Source organism: Neolamprologus multifasciatus, chromosome 5 (assembly GCF_963576455.1).
Source record: "Neolamprologus multifasciatus chromosome 5, fNeoMul1.2, whole genome shotgun sequence".
In the NCBI taxonomy this organism is placed as follows: domain Eukaryota; kingdom Metazoa; phylum Chordata; class Actinopteri; order Cichliformes; family Cichlidae; genus Neolamprologus; species Neolamprologus multifasciatus.
In genome coordinates, this window is record NC_140443.1 from 2228074 (window position 1) to 2248529 (window position 20456).

Genomic DNA, 20456 nt, shown 5'->3' on the forward strand with positions numbered 1-20456 from the left:
GAGACATAAAGTGAGTAAAAAACGTCCTAAATGCATTTAGAGTTTATTTAGAACTACAAATTAAATTTATTTTAGCAATTTTTAATGTCACAATTCCAACCCTGCTCCTTTACCCGGGCTTGGACCGGCAAAAGTGACCCGAAATAGGCACTCTGGTGGAGTTACTGTGTGTGTGTGTGTTTATAAGTAGTTTTAAACCTTGTGATCCACAAAACAGCATAAGAGTAAAAGAAGAACTGACTGCGTTACAGCACCCGCTGCTTGTTGAGAGTAAAAGCGATATGCGCTTTCACGTCTTTTTTACGTCTAGGGGGTCTGAAAACTCGCTAAATATAGCGACAAAGTCGCTAAGTTGGCAACACTGGGCTCATCCCTTTCACCGTGACATAAAATGTTTTCGCAGCACACATATTCATGCTCCCTTCAGGATTTATCCTCCTCACTTTGCACCATCAGCAGGTAGATATTAAATTATTCCAAATGAAAACCATTTTTGTGCCTAATCTTCTCTTTGGCGTTTGCTAATTGTGCTAAAGCTAAGCTAACTAGCTAAAATTATTTTACCTCGTTCAGTAACTTAAACAGTCTGATTGTATTTACTGTACATCGTCCTGCAGCTAATGCTAATGCTCGGCTACATCCTAAAAATGTTGTAGATTATGGAGGAAAGTATTGGCTGTAGGAGAGAAATATGTTAAGGATATGTTTAAAATAGAGGCTGTAAACACAGATGATAACAGAGTGGACATGCAGGACTATGCAGATGCCTCATTCCTTTATATCCTGCTGGTAAAACAGGAATGTCTATTTGGGAATAGTTCTCCAGGCATTCTGAGGGACATCCAAAGCTCTCCTTTGGGTGTTTCAGCTTCTGCTTCAGGAGTGTTGAGGTCCGGGCTCTGTGGAGGCCAATCCATGCCTGACAGTGCGCCACTGTGTGTTTTATATAAAGCTATGCTTTTATGGCACAGGCCGTGTGTTTGGGATCATTGCCATGTTGAAAAATGAAGCTGGTGCCAATCAGATGTTTCCAGATGTTTCTGCATGGTGGATAAAAATCTGATGTTACGGTTCTGTGCACCACTGGCTGACAGGGCGCCCAAACCGTGAGCTGTGAGAGAGCCTCACAATTGCTAATTGTTAATTGCAAACTATAGTGACCTGTCAGCATTGTCGATTTGGGTTTTTCCCTTTTAAGGATTCAGTTTCCGATTCTCCAAAGAACTCCTGGAGTCATCTCCTCTGATTTCCTCTTTTTCTCGCCCATTACCTGAAATCTGTGCAGCACATTTCATTATGTAAATGCATTAAATGTGTGAGACTACAGTGTCTGCATATCCAACTGAGTGCTACACGTGCATGTGTGTATATGTGTGTGTGTGTGTGTGTGTGTGTGTGTGTGTGTGTCAGACAGTATACCATCTGTGTGTTTTGGCCACAGGTCATTTGGCCAGTTTCACTGCTGTAACGTTACACACCATTTACTCAAATCAGACAACTGCTACCTGGCTGTCTGTCTGACACACACACACACACACACACACACACACACACACACACACACACACACACACACACACACACACACACACTAATCACCAGGCTTTAGGGTGGGAGTTAGATTTATAAATAAACTTCGTAGAGGATTTGCAGGCACAGTTATGAAATGCAGTAAAATCTCCTCAGACGTGCTTCTGTCCACTTCAAACAGATCTTGTATGACGTTATCATGTTGTTGCACTAATAGAGCTGCAATTAATGATTATTTTTAATATTGATTAATCAACTGCACCTTTAAATGTTGGTCAAAAAACTCCAAGAACCAAGAGAAACGAGATGTTTGCTCGTCATGTTTGGAGATTTCCTTGAAGAATTATTATTGAGTCGTTAAAACGATTTCTCGGATCAGCTGATCGTTGATTCTTTCACGTGTTGCAAAGAGCAGCTCACTTTAGCTCCAGCACAACGATCCAGGTTGATCTTGTTTTGTTTTCTGATCTGGTTTCAGTGAAGATGAACTTTACGTAACTCGCGGTGAGCTGCTGTCACAGCCGTCACTGACCACATGATTCATTTCCTGTTATCTGACCTCATTTTGAATTCATTCTGAACACCAAACCAAAAAATGAAGAAGCACAAACTTTGCTATAATATAGGTTTAGTAATGATGTTTCCAAATGATGTGATTCTGATGACATATTGCAGATGAGTTGTTTGAGTTTTCATACATTAGCCTGATGGAGGAGGCCCCATCTGTGCAGGCTGCTGCGTACACGATAGCTGAAGCAATTTCCTGAAGCTTATCAGGTGTGGGCTGCAGGGGCAGGACGTACCTGTCCCCAGCCGCCGCCTCCTGTCACCACTCGCAGTTTGTTCTCAAGGTTTTTCAGGTTTGTTGGAGTTTAATTCTAATATATTCTCGTTGATGAGAAGGTTCTCTCAGTCTGGGTGTTATCTCTGTTTTGATTTCTATAGATTTCCTCAATCCTTTGAGTCTGTTTGTATTAGCGTTTGCTGGTCCTTGGTGTTCCCTCTGGATCTCGTTGCCCTCCTGTTTCCCTGATTAGTCCATAGTCCAGTCTCCCCTTCACTTTGGATTGTGTTTGTGTGTCCCTTGGGTTTCTACGATTTTATTAAATTTGGTGACATGTTAAATAATCCAAGTCAAGTTTTCCAGGCTTCTAGTTTTTTGTCTTTGTGTTTTTTCCCGTCTTTAATCTTCGGTTTCCTCCTGTGTGACCTTTGGGTGTGTTTTAGATCTTTTTGTCGTCCCCTCGCTGGATTTGTTTGCTTCACTCACAGATTACTTATGTGCGACCTCTGCCTGGATAAAGGATTTGGATTTTACTGTCTGCCTCCAGTGCGTTCTCTTTCTCATGTTCCTCACTCATAACCTTTTCAGCGTGGGTGGCCTGATGGTTGGACACGCCCAAAACGTACCAACAAGGAGGTGTTTGGGTGCAGCCGCAGCAGATACTGAAGCACTGAGGTGGATCCTGTCCACGTGAAATATGAAGCACAGCTTCAAGTTTCTCCTGAATCTCTAACGAGGCGCCCACACACCTGTGACAGGAAGGTCATTTCTGCTCCATCTACCCACAGATCGTGCTCATGGGTGGGCGTGGCAACGTAGCTAGCTGGCAGCTAGCTGTACTACAGCCTCGCTGTCACAGCAAACCAGTCTGCACTCTCCCCGACACACGGACGAAGACCCAGAGATACCTGAACTCCTCCACTTGAGTTAGCAACTAATTGTGAATCCAAAGAATTACCGCCCCATGAAGCTCCACCCTAACGTGGTGTATGGTTCTGACTAGGGATGCACCGATACCGATACTGGTATCGGTATCGGTGCCGATACTGTAAAATGTGTGTGTACTCATACTCGTAAAAGTTAACCGATACCATGAACCGATACCAACTTATTTCATTAATCAGAGGGTGGCTTGTCATTTCTGTTGTAGTTTGTTAGATTGGCCACTAGGGGGCCAATTATTATTTTATTTATTATTTATTTTATAATTTTTTATATTTTATTATTTATTTAATAATAATTATTTTGTTTGTTTGTTTACAATATGGACACTCTGCAATAATTTAAAAGTTTATTTTATTCTCAAACCTAATTTGTATTTATTTTATTCCAAACAGAAGTGTTTATTTATTATTCTGAAAGCTCGAGACAGTGCCAATAGTTCAGTGATATTTTGTAAAATTACAATGTGGAGACTCTGCAATAATTTAACAGAAGAGCTTATTTTTCACTTGAAATTTTTTTGTGGTCATTTTTATTAAGATTTTATTTTTTATCGGCAGAGAATAAAATAAAACCTGTCTTCCAATTAATTGTATTTGTGTGTGTGTGTGTGGTAGAAGTATCGTTTATTGTACTCTGTATCAGCAAGTACTCAGATCCAAGTATCGGTATCGTATCGGTTTGAAAAAATTGGTATCATTGGTACCCTAGTTCTGACCCAAGCAGCTACGTTGCTGAGGGCATCTTTCCCCTGGTTGGATCTCCCAAGGTATTTAGGCCTTGGAGAGGGAACAGGGATTCATGACGACTCCCCATCGTGGAGTCAGGATTCAGGGGGAGGCCCATCAGCTGTAGGAGAAGCTCTCTGCAGCCTGTGTTTATGGAATAGATGGGGGTCAAAGGGCATTAGTCCAGTTTTGAGGGGCTTGTTTGGTTTGAGGGACATGCCGGCGAAGCGCCACAGCATGACTCATGGCCAGCTGCATTCAGCGGTGAAATAAACTTGTTTTTGGCGTCTCATCGAGTCTCGATCTGCATCTGCGTCTTCTAGATCGTTGGAGACGTTTTTTTATCCGCTCCATCACAGCTCACAACAACTTTTAATCCATTTCCAGGGACTACTTGTAAAGTGCTATAAACATTTCTATTTCTTTGCCAGCTGGACTTATTTTTCTCACATCAGGAAGCTGCTGTGCTCATGAATGAATGTGGAGTTGCAGCAACTGTGTAAATGTGCTGATATTTATTTCCATAATGCGTGTTTCTGGTCGGGAACAAAGCCTTTGCTCCCCCGTCGAGAGACAGATTGTGTGAAATGAACTCAGCCGCCTGCTTTGCTGTTTTTTCCTCGCTCTCCCTCTCCTGTCCTGGCTTTTCTTTTCCATCCTCCACCCTCTCTGCCAATTACTCCCATCTGTCCTCGCTCCCTCGCTCCTCGACTCGCTCTCCTGTCTCCTCCGACACGGTTGGAAGGTGACAGCGAAGGTTTAAAAGGCTGCTTTTAAAGACGCTACATGAAAGTGTTTCCAGTGACAGTGAAGTGAGTGATAAAACATGTAATGATATACCTCCCATCCTCTCTTGCAGCAGCAGCTATGGGTGGCACATCGTCTCCTGCAATTACTCTAAAATGACCTTTCTGCCTCGCTCGTCTCTTCCAGCCGAACACGCATCAACCGTGCTGCTCGTTGACTCACACTGAATCCCAATCCGCTGATTTTACTAAAGCGTGCACAGGTCTGCATCTTTGCATCAACAAAGACACTTTTTATTGTCGTTGTTGTTTTAGCCGATGCTTCCTTGCACACGTTGTGTGTGCGCACAGGTTTTACAGGCAACACAATCATCACAGCTGCATTCGCTGACCTCTGCTCACCTCACAGTGAATGTGGGAACGCTGTTTATTTGACTGTGGCGTCTTTTTCTTTCTCGCAGCATATCCAACTTCACCCCCAAAGTTGGAGAGAAGGACACCCAGAGAGCGATTCGACAAGCCTTCAATGTGTGGCAGGCCGTCACTCCGCTCTCCTTCCAGGTGAGTCATGCAGGTTGAAAGCTGGAACGTATGCAGCGCCCAATCACAACAGTCGCCTCGAGGCACTTAATGCTGTAAGAAGACGACTCAAAAAAAGTCAAAGCGTCTTTATTTGTCTTTCTTGGGAGAAATTTGCTTTGGACAGAGAGGTTACATCGCACACACACACTGCACTCCTCCATATAACCTTTAGAAAAAGCTAAATATTACATCGATTAATGGCTAGTTTTTATTATTCTAAACCATTAATTATCTCGATACAATACAGTACAATAACAGAAAACCCAACATCAGACGACCCCTTGTGCACGAGCACTTGGCAACAGTGGGAAAGAAAAACTCCTTTAACCCTTTAAGACCTACCATAGAACCAAGTCCGCCAGAGCTTATATTATATGTTTACATGCTGTGGAGCCATTTTTGGGAGCATTTCAAGTTGCTATACATCAATACAACCATTATAGCCCAGATTTTAATAATATGTCTGCATTAAGTGCATAGTAATTACATAAATTGCAAAAAAGTGCAATAAACTACAAAAAAATTGAAAATCGTTTTTGTTTTTTTAACATATATTTCTAGTTAGAGAAATTTAAGAGGCTTATCCCTCAAAACTGTAAATACAAAAAAGTTGCACAAAATAGTTTCCCACCACAGGAAATTTATTTTGAGTGTCTTCATAGTTTTATTTTTGAAATATACCAATTTGTATACACTGCAGGAAAAACGAAAATAAATATTATGATGCAAATTTGCAAAAAAGCAGCATATGCATCAAAATAAACTATTTCCAGCAGTGCAATATGAGTCCTAAGCATCCCAGAAACCACACAGAAAGTCATAAAGTCAAACATAACTTTTAAAAACACCAGTATAGGCTCATGAGGCCCTGATGGTAAAAAACTACATTTCCGCGAAAATGACGTCACTTCCGGTTTCGGGCAGGTCATGGAGGACATGCGATAGTTCGTGCTGATGGACGTAGGAAGTGTTACAAACAGCTGATTGGATCGGCAAAGCGTGTTTCTGGAATATTATGTTTTTGTTGCTGCAAGTGCTTTTTATGCAGTTTTTGCAAAGTTATATGTGGAAGGAAACTGTGACCGAGGACAAGCTGATGGCATAAGATGTAAGTACAACTCCTCCGGTTTCATATGCAAAAAAAATTATTGCGCTAGCTCACGTGGTTGCAGAGCTACCGGGGTTTAAAAGTAGTTACGCAAAACGGAGCGTGCTGCTCTGACCGGCTTTAAAGGGTTAACAGGAAGAAACCTTCAGAAGAACCAGGCGTCCGTTTGCTAACCAGTCGGTGGTGACGGGAGGAAGACGGGACAAAAGATACACTGTGGAAGAGACACAATGACTAATAATAACTAATGATTAAATGCAGAGAGGTGCACATGGTGAGTGAAGAAGAAACACCCAGTGCATCATGGGAATCCCCCAGCAGCCTACGTCTATTGCAGCATAACTAAGGGAGGATTCAGGGTCACCTGGTCCAGCCCTAACTATATGCTTTAGCAAAAAGGAAAGTTTGAAGCCTAATCTTGAAAGTAGAGATAGTGTCACCACAGACAGACACAATAACATACAGGTGAAACAAGAGCTGCTATTATGACTATTTCCATCAATCGATAGAGTGGTGGTTTCATCTTTCTCCAGCGCACAAGGAGCAGAAGATCCTTCAACGATGTAATAAACAGAAGAGCTTCGTAGGGCTTTGGTTTGCGATCTTCAGAAGTGTCGTGATCGAGCACTCGAGCTGTTCTAGCTGCAATCAGTGAATAACCTGTGATATTATCGTCTGGTTTATAATCAGCGTTGCTCGCTGTGGAGTCATGGCTGGGTATAAAAACATGTACCTGTAGGTAGCTTTAGTCCAGCTGCTGAAAACAGCTGTGCAGCTGAAACAGATGTGCAGAAATCCTGATGTTTATCAGCCCAGAAGACGTTTCAGTGAAGGAAGATGTCTTTGAGCACGGACGGCTGATTCCCGCGTATGTTGTTAAAAGAGTAAACCTCTGATTACAGTCACAGTATTTGTTGTTGTACAGTAGCAGTCAGGCCGTCGTTTCTGAGGAAGCCTGAACGAAACTCACAGTATTTTTAACCTTCTGAAATATTGATTCCTTGTTTGTTCCTCTGATCCCGCTCAGGAGGTGCCGTACTCGGAGATTAAGAACGAGGGCAAAGAGGCTGACATCATGATCTTCTTCGCCTCTGGTTTCCACGGTGACAGCTCCCCGTTCGACGGAGAGGGGGGCTTCCTGGCCCACGCTTACTTCCCCGGCGCCGGCATCGGAGGAGACACGCACTTTGACTCCGATGAGCCCTGGACGCTTGGCAACGCCAACCATGACGGTTAGCCGAGTCTTTGTCTCTTTGACCTTGGCGCTCCTGCCGATTGCGCTGAAACATGCTGAGCGATGGTTATGAAACACCAGCTAATGGATTGCATTATCATTTATTTTCTTCACTAACTTTTGCAAATTAAATTCCTCGAATGCGAAGATGTCCTCAGTCGCCGGCGCCGTATCTCCGAGCGCCGCTCTGTTTAGTCACTGGATGAAAAGTGGAGGCGAAAACACCCTTCACTTTGTAGTTTTCTTCTTCTTCTTCTATCTCACTTTGACAAATGACTTGTGCCAGATTCCCTCTGCTTGAATAACTAACGTGTTGACAGAGAGAGAGCAAGACGCGGGGAGGGCGCGCTGATAGAGCGGGAGAAGGAATCTGGTTTGAAAGATTAGCACAAACGAGAATTAGCTCTGACAGAGGAGCTCTGAGTCTGCGTTCCCACATTACAGCCCGAGTTTCTTTTTTTCTATTCCAGGCTGAAATAAGCATCCAAGGACACGTCCACGCTTTCATTTTAATGAAGACTTTTATTCAGACGCGCGTATAAACATAGCAAACCCCTGATTCTCCTCCTGCAGGCGCCGTTTCTGCAGACAGCAGGGGTCTGAACATCAAACGATTAAACATAAAGAATAGATGGGAGGCGGCTGTGGCTCAGGTGGAAGAGCGGATCAATTGCGAGGTTTGTGGTTTGATCCTCAGCTCGACCTGTTTATAAGATATTGATCCAGAACAGCTGCCCCTGATGCACGAAACGGCTAAACAAACCAAGTCTTTTTAAATGTTTTAGAAGCTGTCCAGCATTCAAAGAAAATGGCTTTTTACTTTATCTTAGATTACAGTGTTATAACATGTGGCATTACCCACAGACTGCATATGAAAGATGGGTTATTGTGGGGGTGTTGGCATTATCTGCTCAGGTTCCCTAAGTTGATTAGTTTCACAGTGAAATTAGCATTTTGTGTCAGGCTGAAAACATATTTCTGAGGTAAGTTTGGACATTTTTACATGGAGGTCTGTGGAAACTGACACTCAGGACCCGTCAGCCTCAACTGGACATTAGAGAAACTGCTTGGATTCAGTTATGAGCCTGCACTAAAATCGTATCATATATCTTTAAATTTAGAAAAACATCAAAGAAACTCTAAAGTGCACCAAAGGAAATAAACTCAGACACAGAAACAAAATGAGTTCGAAGAGATACAAAATGATCCAATCGAGATATAAAACGAACGCTAAGAGACAGAAAATATTTTTGTGCCTTTTTAACATCATAACTATAAAGATGTAATTAAAGAAAAGCCATAAAGAGATTAGAAAGAGATCAGAGATGTTAATGTGACTGCGTCCTCGAGCAACACATTCATCCCCAAATGTGCCCAGATGGTGAGGCCAGCTCCTTGTATGGTCTTTGCTGTCACTGTGCTGAAGGCTAATTAAGAGCCAAGGATGGGAAGTGCCTTGAATAAAAGCTTTGAGACGCGGCTTCATTTTTAATCCCCGGAGTTTGATTTCTACCCAAACTGTGTTATTTCCCGAACCTCAACCAAGGAGGTGCTTAAACTTGAACCAACAGCGAGTGAAGAAGAAAAGCGTCTTACAACTAAGACGTCAGCATTTTAACCCTTTAAGACCTACCATAGAACCAAGTCCGCCAGAGCTTATATTATATGTTTACATGCTGTGGAGCCATTTTTGGGAGCATTTCAAGTTGCTATACATCAATACAACCATTATAGCCCAGATTTTAATAATATGTCTGCATTAAGTAATTACATAAAAAAAATGAAAAAAAAAAAAAAAAAAAAAAAAAAAAAAAAAAAAAAAAAAAAAAAAAAAAAAAAAAAAAAAAAAAAAAAAAAAAAAAAAAAAAAAAAAAAAAAAAAAAAAAAAAAAAAAAAAACAATAAACTACAAAAAAATTGAAAATCGTTTTTGTTTTTTTAACATATATTTCTAGTTAGAGAAATTTAAGAGGCTTATCCCTCAAAACTGTAAATACAAAAAAGTTGCACAAAATAGTTTCCCACCACAGGAAATTTATTTTGAGTGTCTTCATAGTTTTATTTTTGAAATACACCAATTTGTATACACTGCAGGAAAAACGAAAATAAATATTATAATGCAAATTTGCAAAAAAGCAGCATATGCATCAAAATAAACTATTTCCAGCAGTGCAATATGAGTCCTAAGCATCCCAGAAACAACACAGAAAGTCATAAAGTCAAACATAACTTTTAAAAACACCAGTATAGGCTCATGAGGCCCTGATGGTAAAAAAAGTCACTCCCGGTTTCGGGCAGGTCATGGAGGACATGCGATAGTTCGCGCTGATCGACGTAGGAAGTGTTATGATCAGCTGATCGGATCGGCAAAGCGTGTTTCTGGAATATTATGTTTTTGTTGCTGCAAGTGCTTTTTATGCAGTTTTTGCAAAGTTATATGTGGAAGGAAACTGTGACCGAGGACAAGCTGATGGCATAAGATGTAAGTACAACTCCTCCGGTTTCATATGCAAAAAAAATTATTGCACTAGCTCACGTGGTTGCAGAGCTACCGGGATTTAAAAATAGTTATGCAAATAAGAGCGTGCCCGCTCTGACCGGCTTTAAAGGGTTAAAGAGAGGTTGGACATTTGATTGTTTTTGTTGTGTTTTTAAATGAATGAATGCAGTAGTTAGACAAAATTAATATGAAACTGGTAGCTTCTACCCCCGAAACGTAACCAGATTCACCTAAACACTGACTGTTTAACTGTGGCAACTAAACTATTGTAACAACGTTGGCTTTTATGTGTAACAGTGCTTCAATGATCAGTTTCAAACCTGTGATGGAGGCAGAGAGCGGCCGTGAAAAAGCACCAGTTTGTCAGGACGAACAGGTTTTTACATAAAATGGTAAAATTATTGATTAATCGCTGAATCTTCTCTCAGCATGTGTCTGTGTGGTCACAGGTCCTCTCTGCACGTCCTCAAAAAGCCTCTTTATCTCTAAAATCCCTCCACACACACACACACACACACACACGCAGTAATTGAAAGATTAGAGACGAGATAGTGAGACGGGGAAGTTCTCAGACTCTGTGAAAACTAATTCACGGTATCAGCTTCAGAAGGACATTGGGAGGACGAACGGACCTCATTTTCACCTGGGCTTAAAACCCGACGAGGGACGGCCTCCATTATTAACCTGCTGACTCCTGCAGGACAGAGCTGAGGGCACGAGTTCCCACGGAGAGGCGGGAGGAAAATGAAGCGTTACGTGTAACTACATGTATTTATAAAGTGTAAAGGATTCAGACGCGCACTTTTATTCCCTGATCTTTCTTTGCTCTTTTCTGGTTTCAGTTGCTAAAAGTTGTTTGTTGTTGTAAAGTTTGTTGTTCAGCCAGCAGCAGCGGCCTGAAGGAGCCGACCTGTGAGGCAAACAGGTGTTTACACCTGCAATAACTTTAATATATTTAATGAGGCCCTGAGAAATCTTTGCTTCAGTTACAGGCGCACCATCGTGAGTGGGTGTGTGACGTGTCCACAGGACATTTTTACAGCTGAAAAAAATGTTAAAAAACTGCAACCAGATCAGTTTTACAGTCATATCGGATTTTTTTTTTTTATTCTTAACTTACTTATAAAAGCAAAATTGCACAGATTTAATTGTTCCTGTCACATTTTTAACTTTTACGTTTTTATCTTTTCTACAGAACAAAAACTTCTAGATTCATATTTTAATTTGAAGATATCAAACTGTGTCCCTTCTTTGAATTTTCACTGATGATGCCGACAGATAAAGAGTCATTTCTGGGCACATCACACCCTGAGCATGTGTGGCTGCCCTGAGCGGGCTTTTCCCATCACAGCCAGGAGCGTTGATTTGGGGCAAAACCACTTATTTACAGTTTTTTCATCAGAAGCTGTTGAATAAATTACATTTTCGAGAGATATTTGCAGACAGTTGAGATGAGCATATAGAAAAGTCCGGTTCTGCTTGATTGTGTGCACGGCTGATTGTGTGCACGGCTGATTGTGTGCACGGCTGATTGTGTGCACGGCTGATTGTGTGCACGGCTGGTGTTCTTGGCTCTTTGGCTGGTTTCTCCCGTTCTGTATCCCATATTAGAAAATGATTCTGACACAGAAGGAATCTCAACTAGAAGATGATGCTGTCGTCAAATGGAGGCAAACATAAGGTCTTTCAGACATAAGACCTTCTGTCACGGCTGTGCTGGCAGACTGTGGGGATGGACGACCCAAACGCAGGACTCTTGCGATAAACAGTGTGTTTTATTTACAGTGGAGTAAATAACAAGAACACAATTAATCCCGGTGAGCTCCCTCTTCCTCCCGTGTCTCTCTGCACTCCCCGTGCATGCTACCCTTTTTCACTCCACGCTCCTCCTGCAGGAAACAGAGGCAGCCGTCAAACACTTACTCCTGCAGGCATACACAACCAGCACGACGCTACACTTAGACACACACTCACGTGGACTTTAACTCAATGATCCAGCGACGAGGAGCGCTCAGCTACTCCTATGTAGCTCCCCCGACAATCCTGATCTGGTACAGGTTATTGAAACTGGGATATATCCTGTGATACTGGTGCTCAAAGCTGGTCACAGAAAAGTCATTCTGAAGAAGAAAAGCAGACTTTTTCTTTAGACTCTTGGTGCAAAAATTAGCTTAACGTTATTCAGCCCTGAAAATCTCATGTGGACATCTCCTCTGCTTTTTTATGATGGCTCAGAACAGGCGGGAAAAATGAGGTGAAAAGAACTTTGAGGTTCTGTAACTGTAACAGTTTCTCCTGCATGAAGCTAAAACGTTACATTGTTTCATTAAATATATAAAGGTAAATAAAAAGTCTGCTGATTCTGAGAGGGTACAGCGGCTCTCTCTGCTTTCACAGCTTAACCAACGCAACAGTTAATGTTTCTGTCTCGAGTCGAGGGGAGGACATGTTCTTCCATTTTTACGATTTACAGACTTGATTATATGGGCGATGACTCGAGGGTTAGATAAATCTGTCCTCTCCTAATTGTAAGACTATTTCAAAAAGGACATTATTTCTAGACAGATGTTGGGAACGTTGATAAATTGTGTTTTTATGAAAAATGTGCAGTGTGTTAATGATTTTTGCTAGACAGGAAAAAATATTCTTGGCGGGTAATTTTGATCACTGGTATAAGATGAACTCCTTTCGACGGGTTCCAGTTGAACAAAGCAGGCTCTGTGGACACGTCAGACTGGGACTACTTGAGAAACAGGTTTCATCACAGACATATCAAACATCGTCTTTATCACAGGCGAACAGACGACTGCAGGGGCAAGCGTGATAGAAGAAGTCGTTATCGTCACCGCGGGAAGGCAGACCGACCACGAGGGGACGGGCAGAGAAATGGAGAGCGACCGCGGGGGGATTCCCTCAAGCCGTTGTACATGAAGTGTACGTCTTGTGCTCTGAAATCGTCTTAATCTTTCCTGCAAAGTGGAAGAAAGAGAGGAGAGATAAAAGCTGCTGGAGGGATGCGGGAGGAGGAGGAGGATGAAAAGGAAAGCAGTGGTGAGAGAGGGGGAGATAAAAAAAAAAAGAGGGAGAGGAGGAGAGGGATGAAAGAAGCTGCAGCACACAAGGACAGAAGAGCCAGAGTCTGTGAAGGTGTGAGAAAGTGAATAAAAGAACACAGTACAGAGTAACGGCAGCAGGAGGGCATGAAGATTAAGCCAATATTGTAACAACCTCACTCTGTAGCCACACGTACTTCTTAAACCTGGGTGCAAAAATTAAAGCATTCATGCAGTGTTCACATTTCTCACTGGAACATAAAATAGTCTAATAATTTGTATCTCACTATTTTGTACGTTTCTATGCAGATGATGTAGTTCTGTATTTCACTGCCCATTCTGCTCAGCCGGCCACAGCAAACATGCAATGTTCCTTTAATCCAGTGGTTCTCAAACTTTTTACATCATTCCCCACATGGCAGGAAGAAATATTTTCATTTTCTAAACGAAACAATGACAGAAAAGCCGAACTGCAACTTGATTTCAATAATAAACTACAGTGGCCCTTCGAGGCCAAACGGACTGCAACTTAAGAAAACACCAGCAATAAGAAAAACGCTGTAGAAATAGGAAAAAACAGATTTATCAAAGCACAAGGGAAGTGTTTCTGGGGAGACAATAACCCGACGGACCAGTTGTAGGAACCAAAATATGCTAAGAATTGCACTGAGAGACACTTAAAAGAAGTGGAGGACCTATCGGTTTTGTGAGGAAAGAAAACATGAGAGGTAAGTGTGTTAGCCTAACTATTAGCCTATCACACTTACCTAGCATGTTTTGGTTCCTGCAACTGGTCCGTCGGGTTATTGTCTCCCCAAAAACACTTCCCCTGTGCTTTTGGAAATCTGTTTTGGGGCGCACCTCCACCTGTCAGAACTCCACACACTTTGAGAACCACTGCTTTAATCACAGGTCTAGCACTTGTATAAAGATGGACTCAGTTTTGGAGAAAGCTGGGAACTGTGCTTCTGGAATTATCCTCTCAGCCCCACGAGTTGCTGACTCTGACTATGGCTTCACTGATTTTTCAGTATTAAGATCACTTTCATTTGTCATGATTATTCACTGATTTTCATGATAAAAATGTTTTCATTTCACTTTCATGTTGCGCGACTTTCCTGCACTAATCTGATGCACCGTGCAGCTTTAAGGACGTCTGAGTTGATGCAACCATTGCATTGTTTTTCTTGACCTACATGCGACGTGTTTCCTAGGCATTGAATAAGTTAGCTCTCTGACTTCTTGCACTAAATCGAAATTCAAACCAGTTCTCTCACTTCACTCGCTTTCGAGTCGAGTCGAGTTTCTGTCAGAGAAATGTGTCCTCACATAAATTAATTCTTCTCATTCTTGATCGTGACTTTTCTGTCAGTCTGTCAGAAATAGCACGTGTTGGTCCTTCCAGCTAAAATCTGTGAATACGTCGCTGAATGTGTCCTCAGCCACGTCTGGGTTTTCTTTAGAAAATGCTGCACGTTTTCTAATTGAGATTCAGGGTTTGTTTTCGGGAAACACTGTAATGGCTGCCAGAGGTGGACGGGGTCTATAATGCTGTGCTGCTGTTAGTGCACATTTGTGTAGAACCACTGGATTCAGTTAAACACAGCAACTTGCCAGGAAATAAAAAATATATAACTGGACCCTGTTAAACTTCAACAGGAAACACAGACATCACTTCAGTCTTTTCTAAGAAATAAAACAAGTAGAGAAAGCCCTTTACCCGTTACTGACTCTAAAATGACTAGTTTTAAACTTTAGGTGACATGCTGATGAGTGTATAGGTCAGTAAAAATCATTTCTCCTGAATAGAACAAACGAGACTGGAAACAATGAGTCGAATTGGAAGAGACCTCAGAAAGAGGAACTGAAAATGAATAAAAGGATTGACACAAACGGTCGTCGGCGTCTGCTCATTTCCATCTCCATTAGTCTGTAAGTCAGGCGCAGGCCACCGAGGCTATAATCTTCAAACAGAGTGGCCTCGGTAAAGGAAAAAAGATAATTATGTTGTGTAATTTGGTTCAAACGGAGTCAAACCAATTACAAAGCTGAGGGAAAGTATTAATTTGAGCTCTGCATTCAGACAGTAAGAAGTCATTAAACACATGACAGCAGCTCTGGATCTCTGCTCAGAGTCTGGCTGTAATAAAAACCCCACATGAATACACGACGTCCGGGAAAACAAGACCTTCTGTTCTCCTTCGTACTTTTACTTTTGATAATTGTGATAAGAGCACACGTAACAGCATGAACTGTAGAACTGGAGCTGTTATTCTGGCTGCTATCAGGTGCTTTAATTGGAAAATAGAAACTATTGAATTTAATTGGAAACTATTGAAAAGTCTGTTTTTTCCACAACCTCAACTTGTGCTTCAATCACATCCTTCAGTTTTTTCCAAAGACTTCCTGGACTTCAGGTACTTAATCTGAATAAAATCCTGTTTATTTATGTCTGCATATGTGAGCTCTGATGAATTGTTGAGCAGACTTTATGAGGATGCATCACACCTGGTTCTGCTGTGGTGCATAAACTGTAGGGGTGGGGAAAAATGGATACTGTGTAGTATGGTGATATTTTGTTTGCTAATAATGTATCGATACAGGGACAGCAGAAATCGATACTTTGTTACAAAAAGGTTTTTGTGCTCTGACTTCAGAGCATGTTGATCCTTTTTCTGAGCAACAATCCTGACATTCCTTCACTGTCCAAATGTGACAGTTTACTTATTTTAATTTAAGACATGTTTTATTTTAATTAAGTTTAAAACTTTTTTATTTAATGTAAAATTATATTTTGTTTTAATTTACTTTCAAATTCTTCAGTTGCTGAAGGGGCTGCATAGTTTTCATAAACTGCATAGTTCAGAATAGCTATAATTGTACCAGATGGTTGATTCAGTTAAGTTGGACTAGACTGTAATACAAACCGTTCAGTTTGTCAACAATAAACTGAAATGAGAGAAAGACTGAGTGTGAGACTTTGATATTAGAGAAAATGAATATTGATAAAGTTTACCTTTATGTACAGAATCTGAATATCGCAAAATATTTTTAAAAATTGCAATAATATCGTATCGTGCGTTAACTATTGCGATAATATCGTATCGTGGGATGTATGGTGATCCCCACCTCTAATAAACTGTTCTACGTGACTCTCAGAAATAAAGAAACGACTCTAAAACTACACAAAATGGCCAAAAGCGACACAACTAATGATAGCTAAGAAGTCCAAAACAACTACCCAGGTTTGAAACGGCCACGTAATGACTAATTAGCACCTGACTCATGAAAAGCAGTTACATAGAAAATGTGTAACACCCACAAGGAGAGTTTTAGAAATGACAGGAGGACAACACGGCTGTAAAAGTGACCTCAAAGAGGCAAAAAACAAAGGGAATAAAAAAAGCCAAAAACAGACTGAAATGACCAACAGTGACACAAACTGACAACTAATTATGACTAAAAGATACTAAATAAATATACACAATGTTTCATCACTCACATAAGGTTCTAACATGTCGCGGAGCATTAATTGTGCGCTATGAACATGGGGTTGTTTCACATTTTCTTCTCAGTGTAACTAGTTTATATGCAGATGATACACTGCTGTATATTACTGCCCATTGTGCCACAGCAAACATGCAGCGTTCCTGTCATCACAGGAGCATTAATGAAACAGCCTGACTGCGGCGCATCTCCACTCTGATAGCTTCCTGCTCCAAATTCAACATGTTTGCTTGTTCTCCAGCGTATTTTAGTCTCGAAAGCAGCCGTACATTATTTCTACATTTGCAGATTATGAATTTAAAGTCGCTTTCTGTGAGACTGTGAACTCTGTGAATTTTGCAGGCAAACAGTACGGCGCGCTCTGAAGTAATCCCCGTCAAGCAGCAGCCTTTGAAGAAGTGGACTTTAGAAACAGGAGCTTTGGATTCACCAGCCTGACAGTCGCTTCCATTCTCCGCCAATTCTGCTTTTGATGTGAGATTCATATTACACAGCTGATGAGTCAACACATCACAGGCTAACTTTAGCTCACTTTGCCGGCGCCTTTGACGCCGTCTTTGGTCTTTGCTGTTTACACTGGGGAGGCTTTGTTCCGATTCAGACAGGAGGGAGATGTTGAGGCTTTCTCAGTAAACTGATTTTCTTTTAATGAACCGGCAGCGACGGCCTGCAGGCAGCACAGAGATGCTCCTGTTTTCTGTTTTATCACCTGATTTCTGAAATAAGCTTTTAAGGCGCCGTGAGTGATGTTGAAAGCGATGCTGCTTCTCTGCTTTGCGTTCTCTAATCTCATAATTTTTTCCTCCTCCTCCTCTTCGTCGCCTCTCGCTCTTCTCCCCTCTAATCCTCTTCCTCTCTTTCCAGGTAACGATTTGTTCCTGGTGGCGGTGCACGAGTTGGGGCACGCGTTGGGTTTGGAGCACTCCAACGATCCCAGTGCCATCATGGCTCCTTTCTACCAGTACATGGACACGCACAACTTCAAGCTGCCGCTGGACGACCTGCAGGGCATTCAGAAGATTTACGGTGAGCTCTCGGGTTTAGTTCTGTGTAGGCTGTAGCTCGGGAGGTGGAGCAGATTGTCTACTAATCGGAAGGTTGGTGGTTTGATTCCTGGCTCTCCTTGAGCGAGATACTGACCGCCAAGTTTGTGTCAATGTCAGCGAGAAGGTCCTTAAGAAACGGTGCTTGAGTGAATGGGTTTAAGTCAGTCATTTGTTTAAAGAAACATCGTTAGTTTGGGGTTTTTGTCCTTTTAGTTGAAGAACAAAAGATTTTCAGTCACTTCTTTATTTCAGCTTTTCAGACGATTCAACAAACATTGACGTCAGTTTTGTCTCCAAGTGCGAGAAACAAGTAAAATTGGCTAAAATCAAACCATCCAGGTTTTGATTTTAGCCAATTCCCTTTTTTAATAGCACATAGTAGTGGTGCGCGAATCATGAACGAATCGTTCAATACTCAAGAATCACTTTACTGACTCATGAATCATGATTCACAAGCCCAACTGACTCACTGACTCATCCCTGTTGCTGTTAGCAGCAATGTATCTAGCTTATAATTCAAATTGTGGAGAAAAACACAACATCCAGTATCGTAACAAAAAAATTTCTGCTCTGAACTGGAAGAAAAAACCCTGAGTTAGAAGCTCACATCAAGAAAATAGCTCCTCGGTTCACAGTAGCATCACTCTGCTAACATGCTAACAGCTAACTAACATGCTAACAGCACATTTGAGCTACTCACCCCCTCCCTCCTGGCTCACAGCTTCTTCTTGGTTGGCAACCAATGTTAAGGCACATTACCGCCCCCCTGGCTCACAGCTCAGTGGACATTTAGATGAGAAAATATATATTTAACACATTTAAGGAAAATACTAATAAAATAAAAAATTAAAATAAAATAAAATAAATGTTTATTAAGCAATTTTGATAGGAAATTGCTTAATTTTGGAAATGTTTTTGCTCTTTTTTTGCTCTATAAAATAGTTGTTTTCTTTTAGAATCATTCATCTTAGCAGTAGGATTTACATGAAAAGAGAAACAAATTAAGTTTGAGTGAAAATGTACATTTTTTGCACTCTATGGTCAACTGACTCAGTGAATCAAATGACTCAAAAAACCCGATTCACTTTGGTGAGTGACTCATTAAAACTCAATTCAGTAAAAAGAATCAAATTTACCATCACTAGCACATAGACAGGAAGTAGAACTCAACAAATGTCAAAATAAAAAGCCAAGAAAATCGAATTTGAATTAAAGACACTTATTCCAAATTATTCAAAAAATGAAGAGACTTTCCTCTCATAGATGTCTGTTTTGTATCCAGCTGAGGACATCATTCTGTTTACGGTGTACTGACGCGGACAATTTTGGGTCAGGATGACACAAAATGCACAAATATTGTGTGAAGATAAAAGCAGGAAAGGACCGCGCAGTGAATCGAAATGTAAACTCGAGCGCTCTCGTTTCGTTCTTTTCTTTGTGGCGCTCCAGTTTATCCTCCTACAGACTTCAGTCTGCAGCGGTTTGGAATCAGTTTAATGTCAAAGAGTCGGTGAAGAACAATAAATATGAGTTTTATGGAATATTTGATGGACAGTGTTTGAAAAGTAAAGTTAAAAATATCACCGTTGAACAAAATAATCATGGTTCCAATCTTTGTTGCGCATGAAGCTGTGGCTAATTATGTGTTTGATCTCTGACCCTGCCGACGTGTCCTTGAGCAAGAACGCACAGGACAGAGCACAGCATGAGCAACCTGAATGTTAAACAGCCAGCGGCTTCTCACAGGGTTTTGGATTGTCGCAGGAAATAACCTCTGTGGTGAATAAAAGGTTTACGACACGTTTCAGGAGGATGAGCTTCATAAACTTTTTATAATTAAACTTTTTATGATTTCATTTTATGAAAAGCCTGCATGCCTTAAGCACAAGGAAGATGCTGACGTTATAGATGCATCGTCTGTGCAAACGCCTTCTCTGGGACAGAGAGTGTATTTTATAGCAAAGAGGAAATATATGAAGCTCATATTAGAGCTTTTCACTTTGAAACAAGGGATCTTTTAAGTCACTTCACATTTTCATTTGAAGAAATTTGCCTGCGTTAAATGAAAAACGTGATGTTTTGACTCTTTTCTGCCTCTGACTGGTTGAACAGGTGACTTCAGCTAAAACAAAAACCAGTAAACCTTGAATATGAAATATTAAGTGAAAAAGCCCCGAGTGCAGCTGCAGGAGTGTTCGGCGTCCGTCGGCCGGCAGCGGAGCTCGAACGTGAAGAAGAGCCCGGCTGATAAACAGACCTGAGCCGTCTTTGCCTGGAAAGAAAACGCGAGTCTTTGTGTTTACACCAGAGACACTTTGTTGCATTTCAAAAAAGGCGCAAAGCCTCGCGTTTCACTGAACTAAACAAAGAAAAGCGAAGGCCTGTCAGCGGCAGGCGCGTTTCCTGACAGGCTTTCTGTCTGCGCTGAAGTAATCACGACAGCTTCTGTTGTAATGTAGTGTAACATTTATTTGTGATGCAGAGACACAAAGAAAAGGAAAAAGAAACACGTCTGCTCTGTTAAAGATAAGAACATTTCTATCTGCACCATCCCTCACAGCCCACAAACACCCAGGTAGCTTAAATCGACTGTATCTGCAGCATTTTTCATCACTTCTCTTTTCCTTTGCTTTGGTTTCCTTTAATAATCAAAGCAAGAAGGTTATCTCGGCCCTCAGAACAACAACTGAGCCTCAC

At 41.4% G+C, this 20456-nt stretch overlaps 1 protein-coding gene across 2 annotated transcripts in view; it reads left to right on the forward strand.

Annotated features, from left to right (window-relative positions):
- mmp24 (matrix metallopeptidase 24) overlaps positions 1-20456 on the forward strand; it is a 95886-nt gene that overhangs the window by 49105 nt on the left and 26325 nt on the right. For both annotated transcript variants that reach the window (XM_085160412.1, XM_085160413.1), the window contains exons 4-6: positions 5192-5291; positions 7448-7652; positions 17578-17739. In XM_085160412.1, the coding sequence (XP_085016538.1) occupies positions 5192-5291; positions 7448-7652; positions 17578-17739 (467 nt within the window). The remainder of the gene's footprint in view (positions 1-5191; positions 5292-7447; positions 7653-17577; positions 17740-20456) is intronic.